At 41.3% G+C, this 8,615-nt stretch overlaps 1 protein-coding gene across 1 annotated transcript; it reads left to right on the plus strand.

Moving 5' to 3' along the window:
* The first annotated feature begins 2,348 nt into the window (after positions 1 to 2,348).
* On the plus strand, positions 2,349 to 8,353 carry LOC139628810 (uncharacterized). Its single transcript, XM_071490878.1, has 7 exons — positions 2,349 to 2,523; positions 4,660 to 4,804; positions 4,912 to 5,007; positions 5,565 to 5,709; positions 5,857 to 6,002; positions 6,436 to 6,575; positions 6,920 to 8,353. The coding sequence occupies exons 1-7, from the start codon at positions 2,424 to 2,426 to the stop codon at positions 7,066 to 7,068; spliced, it is 921 nt and encodes a 306-aa protein (XP_071346979.1). The 5' UTR covers positions 2,349 to 2,423; the 3' UTR covers positions 7,069 to 8,353.
* The last annotated feature ends 262 nt before the right edge of the window (positions 8,354 to 8,615 follow it).

Below are 8,615 nucleotides of genomic sequence, written 5' to 3' on the forward strand. Positions count from 1 at the left end.
AATAAAGTAACTGTTATTGCTATTCTTAGTTAAAAACGCTTTAATGTTATCAGTTTGAGGGATCAACTCCGGCACAGGACCTCCCTCCCCAGCTGCCTGGTTCTGGGTTTTACACCTACTCTTCCTCCTGGGTGTGGGCCTTCAGTAGGTTGTCTCCATATTTACCTCCTCCCTCTTTATTTGCTGACTTCCGGCTGGTGTCGAAAAAGTTTCTCCTCCTCATTAGTGATGTGATTGTGCAACATGTGTATTTATGATTTTGCTCTGGTGCTCAACCCCTGGCTTAGAATGGAAACTGTTTCAACACTACCCTGAAGTGAAACATGTAGGCCCTCCTAGGTCCAAGCAGCCATAGCTGGGAGATGGAGCCTCCCTTTTTTTTTGCTAATTTCCGGTTGGTGACAAAACAGTTTCTCATTTCTCCTCATTACTGCTGTAACTGTACAACATATACCTGTCTGTATTTTAGCATTCACCAGTTCCTGTACAACAGGTGAGTGTATATGCTTTAGTTCTGGCTCCAAGTTAACAGCCCTGGCTGCTTTGACATCTCTGGTCCTCACATCTGGTCTCTGAACCCGGCTCTGCATCTCATCCCCTGACACTGGCTCCAGGCTCCAGGCTCCAGGCTCCAAGCCCTGGCTGTTTGTGACTGGGTCAGCCACACACCTGGTCTATTAAGGTGTTTAGTAAAAGACACAAAAAGGCCAACCTTATGGCTAACTGAGCAGATATTAGGCAGGGACTGTATGAGACAAAGGGATTATGCTCTAAAATCTTTAAAAAATAACAATAAAATAAAACTGTAAATGAACACAGGAAGTGCAGAGCAACATTTTTAATTAAAAGTCTTTTGTTTTGGAAACATATTAAACATCCCATTTTAACAATTTGTCTGACTTGGAAGGTGAACAGTAAACACTGAACAGAACCTAACAAAGCTTAAGTAAGTGCAGTGCAATAGAAGTTTATGCCATGATAACAGAGCAGGAATAAAAATGATCCTGCTGGAACGTTTTTCTACCTTTAGGCCTATTCATTCATTGTCCATTTTGGAATGCTGGAATTTGTATAACTTTAAACATTATCATATCAACTATGTCTCAGGCACCTGCTGCCTGTGAGTAAAGAGAACAGCAAAAAGAGTTAAGTCTCACTCTTTGACAACAGCTGACATTCAAAGATCCAATGTTTTGGCTGGAGGAGTGAAGACGTACAGATGTCCCTGCCAGGTAAAAGCTCAAGGCAGCATCTGACCGATCTGAGGGACTATTACAACTTTCACTACTATGGAAATCTTTAAGGTTTCACTTTGTCTGACTTATTTAGATGCAGTACATAACATCAGGCTACTTTAAAGATATTATCAGTGAGCATTAACAAACCTGACTATCACATTTGAAATGGTCTTAAAACATCCAACAAATCATTCTCTTCCTTATACACTATATATACACTATACATACACTATACTACTGGATTATTTAACCACTGTGCCTATTTTCTCAAACTTTAGAAAGCTGCACCAAAGCTACAGAAAGACATGGGGAGTCTCAGCTTCCACAGGCTGAGCAGTAGTCATGACATCTATACCTAATTTCATGTGTAAAATCCGTGGTGTGTCCCTGTATTTCTAGTTTAAGAAAAAAATAAACAAATGTATCTCTGATGACAAAATGTATAGGCCTACTAGCACAGGTTGCTTTTCCTGCATTTCCTCATAGATAATGTCCACAAATGGCAGCAAACAAAGGCTGAAAAACAAATACAGAACCTCTTCAGTACTGACAGTAGACATCATGGGCAAGTAGTTCAAGTTGGCTCCCAGGACAAGAACTCCACTGTTGGTACAGACATGTGCAGACTTTCATTGTGTTTTACACCTCACTGTGTTTCAGCAGCATGAGCAAATAATTGGAAACCTTTCTCTCAACACTCATTCTAAAGCATCGTGGACACTTCAAAGTTGTAATGTTTAGAAAAAAACTGAGCAAAGGCTTGTTGTCTTTATTTCCACTGGTTTCCTGTGGAGGGCGCCAATCGGCCTGAAACGCTTCATATCTGCGTAAACACCCTCAAACCTCCTTTGATAATCAAGAAAAACTGTTTTCCTCCTCCAGGTCCAGCCACTGGTGTCAGTATTAAGAGCATCCATGTATTAATATAAATGTATCATCGAAAAGACAAACTGAGCGCGTTGTTATTTCCTCCACGGCTGTGGGCGTTTACAGAGAGCACGTGAAGGCACCAGTCGGTCACCGTGTGTGTGTGTGTGTGTGTGTGTGTGTGTGTGTGTGTGTGTGTGTGTGTGTGTGTGTGTGTGTGTGTCGCTGACCGTCAGGGCGGAGACACACACACACACACACACACACACACACACAGGAGCACCCGGACAGAGACACACGGACTCGGACTCGGTCAGAATGAGGGAGAACAGTTTGCCCCGGATTTGCGTGATTATCGTGTGTGCTGTGGTTTTTATCGCCGCTGTAGTCGTCAACGCTTTGGCCGGAGCGGGCAGAGGTGAGTGACGGTAACGTCAGAGCCGTGAGGCGGTGAGCGCCTGTACTTCCCCCGACACTTCCCTCTGGCGGTCCCTCAGCATGTTTAAGTCGCATCGCGGCCCGGGCCGTCCTCTCCTGGTGCCACTGCGCGCCGGTCATGAGGCTGAGTCCGTAGAGGACGCAGGGCTGGCGGCTCGTTGTCACACGGAACAGCGGGGGCTGATTTCCACGACCTTGTACGTGTTAGCATGTTAGCATGTGTAGCTAATCGTTGTATAACTACCCGGAGTTGCTGGCTGCCTCTTCTTTTAGTGAAAGCGCTGTCGTTCTATGTCAAGACGATGCAAAAAACTTTCTGAGACGAAGAAGCTCAATGTTTTTGCACCTGTAGAAATGTTGGCTCACCCAGTCAACGTGTAGGTGTTTGTCCTCTAACTGTATTAAACCATGCATCTAAACTCCATCCAAAATGGAGTCGCAAGGAATTTAGCTCTGTGGTTCTCACTGCATTGAAAATAAGTAAAGATTAACAGCAACGTCTGTGTCACCACAAATCACTGTGAAGAGATTTTATTTGAACTACTTTCAACCGAAGACATGGCTCGAATAACTTAAGGACGAAGACCCAGGAGAGAAAAAACAGTCATTTAATAAGAAAGGGGGGGGGGCTCCATCCTTGGCTTCATCCTTCATAGGGTGGGGCTCAAAACTCCAGTCCCAGGCTCTGGCATGGATGAACATATTTTCCCCTCAGAGTCTCAAGTGTGCTGTAACAAACTGTTGCATCACTTTCTTCTTTTCTTTCTTTCTTTTTTTTGTACAAGCCCAGATTTATTCAAGGCTTTGTATTTTTGGCCATGCTCTTCATTGCCATTCCTCAAATTAATCCCTATGACCTGTTGACATTGTGATGTATGGATTATTCACAGTAACAGCCAGTGTGTTTATATGCACTGAAGTGGTGCTGGAAAGTAACTGTAAATACATTTGTCCAAGTACTGTACTTGTATACACTTTTGAGATACTTGTACTTAACTTGAGTGTTTCCATTTTATTTAACTTTATACATCCACTCCACTGCATTTTATTTGGAAATGCTGTACTCCACTACATTTACCCGACAGCTACAGCTACTATTTACTTTGAGGTTAAGATTTTACATAAGAAAACACAAGTTTCTGAAATCCAATAATTTGTTAAGGATTAAACCAAGGCTTGCCAAAATGCTTGGCTTGTTACCTCTCACAAAAAGCAGTGTGTAGTTGGGATTCCTTATCACGGCCATGAGCTGTTAGCTGAGGGATGTCCCCTCCAAATGTCTCATATAGTTTCATTAATCACTGATCAAGGCCCAAAGGTAACTTTTTAGAGAAAATTCATGTAAAGAAAATGAATTCAAATTTGTGTGCAAAGCTTTTTCCCTCCCCATTAATCATCTCACAGTTACTCAGTGACTCATAGGAGAGCCTCCAGGGAACCACTAGACTAAACTTTCCAACTGCATATTAACTTTTACTTTGATGCTTAAAATATATTTTTTGATCATATTTCTGTAATTACACTGTAGTGGGATTTTGAATGGAGGGCCTTTACTTATCATGAATTTTTCCATTACAATTTTACTTGTAAACTTGATTTATCTTTAGATTGTTATGCTGTTACCTTTTCTTTGTTAAGGGATGTGTGGACTTCTTCCACCACAGCACTGGAGTAGGGAGCACTGGAATTAAGTGTTATTGTTCAGTGCTCAGGACAATAGATAATGTTCTGGTCTCGAATTTTTGTTTTTCTGCTGATACCTGTCATTCTCTGTAGCAGTGATTGAAAAATCCTGTTGATTTGACACACTTCATATGTTCATAGAGGGCTCTTTAATCCAGCTGAAATAGTTATTTTTTCTCTAAGGACACCTCTGTCTCTCTTTAGTCAGAGTATGCCTGCAGTGTTGAAGGTAACAGTTCTCTGGCTGCTTGGACGTGCTTCCATGCATGCAGTCAGCTTCATAAAGAATTGGTTTTATAAGAACTTGACTGACCTGCATAGAACCTTTGGCATCTTTGGCATGGACTGGAACACCTACAGTGAACCAGGCCTTATCAGACAACATTAATGTTCTCACTAATGCTTGTGGCTGAATGTCTTTGCTGTTTTCCAGGACCTTTCCATCACTCCACTGGTAATGTGTCAGCCCGCTATGAGACCGACATCACTCCAGCTGGCTGGACCTTCTCCATCTGGGGTGTCATCTATACCTGGCTCACCCTGATGGTCATATATATGACCACATATGTATTCAGAGGGTGAGCTCACATCAGAGTGGTTACTCATGTAGATTCCACCTGTCTGATAGGAGTCGTTACTCAGAGCAACGTGCAGATGAAACTGATACCTCTCTTTCTGTTAATAGATCCTGGGCTCAGTGTCTGCTGCCCTATGCCTTCTATTTTTGCTGGCTGTCCAACATGGTGATGAACGTGGCATGGCTGCTGCTGTGGGACAGAGAGTATGTCCACTGTTTCTACTTATTAGTTTATGTATTTGCACAGAAAAGGTATTAAAAAAAACAGAAAACAAAGAATGATTAAAATAGTTTGAATGTGAGTATTATATGTGGACTTGGTGTGAGGAGAGCACAGGGATAAAAGGACTGGAAACACCCTCTGACCAATCTCAAGTAAACATTAATACATGTTTAAACCTAGTCAGGGTGCTCTGGGGAGCGATGCAATCACTATATGAAGAAGAAAATTACATATATGCTAATGATGATCAGATTCCTCGCAAAGGGTCGGTTCACCCAAAGAGAAGTTACTATTTCTAATTTACATTGAGCCTAACTGGGCCTCTTTGAATTTCAATTGTATACCTCTCCCTTAAACATTTATCCAGTGTTTATATTATGTCTGACCATATCTAGGCCCTAGATAGGATAACTTCCCTATGGAAGTCAATGATTGGATTTTGTTAGCTACAGTATTTCTATGTCCATAGTAGTAAGACCTAGAGTTTGCTGATATGATGCATTTATGGCCCCTCTCTGTTTTTCCCTCTGTCTTGCAGGTTGATGCTGGCGGCTCTGGTTGTTTTAATTTTGATCGCCATTTCCAACTACAGTGCCTTGTTCTTCTGTTGCTTTGCTACGGATTACTATGGGATGTGGTTGAAGACATACCATCGCAAAGACCTGGGCTGTCTCATAATACTGGTAGGGCAGAGTGAGTGTGTACTGACAGATGTTACCCAGAGAAAGTTTTGTCACACACATTTTCTCTTTATTCAGGATGGTGTTGATGAAAAATCCAGTCTGTCTCCTGTGAATAACCTCTCTGTGCTTGCATGTTCATATGTTCAGGTCCAGAATGGTTTGGCTCTGTACACCACATGGACATCCATCGCCTCTCTGATCAACTTCTCACTGGTTCTTCATCTGTGGGGTGTGGACAGGAGCACAGCAGCGACCGCCTCTCTGTGCATCCTGTTTGCAGAGGTGGCAGCATGGTAAGCTCTGCTTGGACACAGTTAAATGATGAGCATTTACAAATAGAAGAGCAAAACACTCATCATGGGGTACTAGAAGATTGATGAGGTTTTGTTTAACCTCTGCTAATGAATGCTTTTATCAAGGATCCATCACTTCATTGATTGAACTAAGATTGCTTTGCACACCAGCTGCTGAGAGAATGATCCCATGCTGTCTGTTTCTTGATTATATGAAAACACTGATTTATTTTTTTGCATGAAACTTCATAAATGTTACTTAAGTCAGCAACTCACAGAAGCTACAGAGCAGAAATACTGGTACCAGTATCAACTTTTCATCACCAGCAATATTACATGGGATAAAATCCACTCAAGCACTGTAAATTTCATCACTGTGCTCCAATACATTTTATATTTGTCTGATAATTGCTGTCCTTGTGTGTTTGTGTAGGTTCATCCTGGAGAACTGGGTGCTGGACCGTTGGGTGCGTAACATCCTGACAGTCTACCCTGTGGTGATTGTGGCGCTGGTCGGAAACATCTTCAAACATTTTAACCCAGATGATCCCACTCCAAATTCTGTGTTCATGGGTGAGTTTAACACAAACATCGAGACCAGTCACTGTGAGTTCACCACCACCAGCACCATAGTAGAGAGTAACAACTTATGTCCTTTCCACCTGACATTAATACTGTATGTGTCCTGGGTTAACTGCACAAATAAATCCCAAATCCACTCCCACCCTTTCAGTTTCAGGTGTCAGTGTAAGTTACAGTTTTATCCACTGAGCCTGAATACACTTAGAATAAAAGAATCACAGTATGCTGTCTGTGTTCCTTACAAAGAGTTCCATTTTTGCATGAGGTGAATCTTGTGGCTGTCACCGACTGGTTCATGTTTTTTTTGTGTTTATTTTCTGGTTGTGTCCTATCAGTCGTACTCTTGGTGTTGGCGTGCATCCTGCTGGTTTCCCGGGTCTGTACGGTCATCTGGAGGAACATGTGGCGGCCTCTGTACTCCCCAGGTTCAGCACGGCTGTTGATTTCACCTCTGGATGGCAGCAAATTCAGGCTCTTTGCTTAAACAGTGGGAACTCCAGCAGTGCCACCTGCACTCTCAGCCAAGACACATTGTATATTCACACAAGCAACTGCAAAGATCATTTGTAAAACTGCCACGTCTATGATGGAGCTGTACATTTGTTAAGGTGTTTATCCAGTCATAGATCTGTAAAGGAAAGGCAGGAAAATCTCTTCTTTTGTCTTCTCTCTCAAACTGAAATTAAGATGATGCATCCAGTTTTTCCAAGTTTCTTGAAATACTAATAATAAACTAGGACTGTTTACCACTACTTCCATTAATACTGTCTATATAAAAAGCACTTTTTATACATACACAGATAAGTTGCTATTTTAAGGTTGTTTTATTGTTGCATTTAATGCTTTTTTTTTTTTAATCTATACGATGGCATTAGACACGCAGTCATTACATGTTGGCTTCATCTTTTCTAAACGCTCACACAAATTTTGTTGAACACATTCTGATTTTCTAATTAAAACATTCTGCTTCATATCTAATGCAGTCTGGTTTCCTAAACATTTATATGAAAAAAAAAACAGGATTTGATATATTGATACATATTGCTGAAGATAAGTGTGGAGATGTGGTTACCTCGGTCCAGGAGGTCATGCTTTCACTCGTGTCTGTTTGTTTGTCCGCAGGATTACACAAAAAGCACTGAACCCATTTGCACTGAACTTGTGGAGGGATGGGTCACTTTCCTTTACGGTGCAAGATGGGACATTTAATGGGACTTTTTTTTTTTTCAATTGCTTAGGAAATAATTTATGGATCTTGATGCAAAAAAATCAGCATATTAATGGTGTTGACATCCATAAGTCTGTATAATTTGCTCTAGATGCAAAGAACAATCCAGACCTGGTGGAAGTAAATGCAGGACTGTTTGGTTGTGGTGGAGGTATGACTCCACTGAGTCTTATTCTAGTTCAAGTTGTAAAACTGGGGACAGACCTGAGAGAACATTTCACATTCTCTAGCAAGTCTCTTATCCCCTTATCTGTTTACATTACACCTCTTACCCCTGGTGCAGTAAGTGCTCTTAATTCTAATATATTATAAACTGCCTCTTGGTTCCTAACACAGCTTAGCACTTTATTTTTCGTATCTTTATTCTTCGTGTTGCTGTTTTCTTTGCTTGTATTATATACCCCTGTATTTAATTCTGAATTGTATGCAACACTTCTAATGTCTTCGGTTGTCTTCTTGTGTTTTTATTGTGATTATGTTTCATGTTTTTATTACTGCAAATAGAATTTCCCTTTGTGGAACAATAAAGCTCTGAACTGAAGTTGAATCTGCAATGATTATACATCACACACAAAAAGACAACCAGAAAGAAGTGCATATGAAATGAGAGAGTTTTGCAGAGGTGGTGGCACTAACAGATAAACATCTTGCTTTGACCAGTGTCCTCTGCAGGGTCATGCTCACAATGTCCTGCTGCTCACACCTCACAAAGATGTTGAGCACATTCTATGATGAGACTGTGGTGTAAAAACAAATTGTTGCTCAAGACTTTGAAACAACCAGATATTTGTTGACCACTCTGC

This window comes from Trachinotus anak, unplaced genomic scaffold (assembly GCF_046630095.1).
Source record: "Trachinotus anak isolate AG129_WGS33_773 ecotype Australia unplaced genomic scaffold, CSIRO_AGI_Tana_v1 ptg000012l, whole genome shotgun sequence".
Classification (NCBI taxonomy): domain Eukaryota; kingdom Metazoa; phylum Chordata; class Actinopteri; order Carangiformes; family Carangidae; genus Trachinotus; species Trachinotus anak.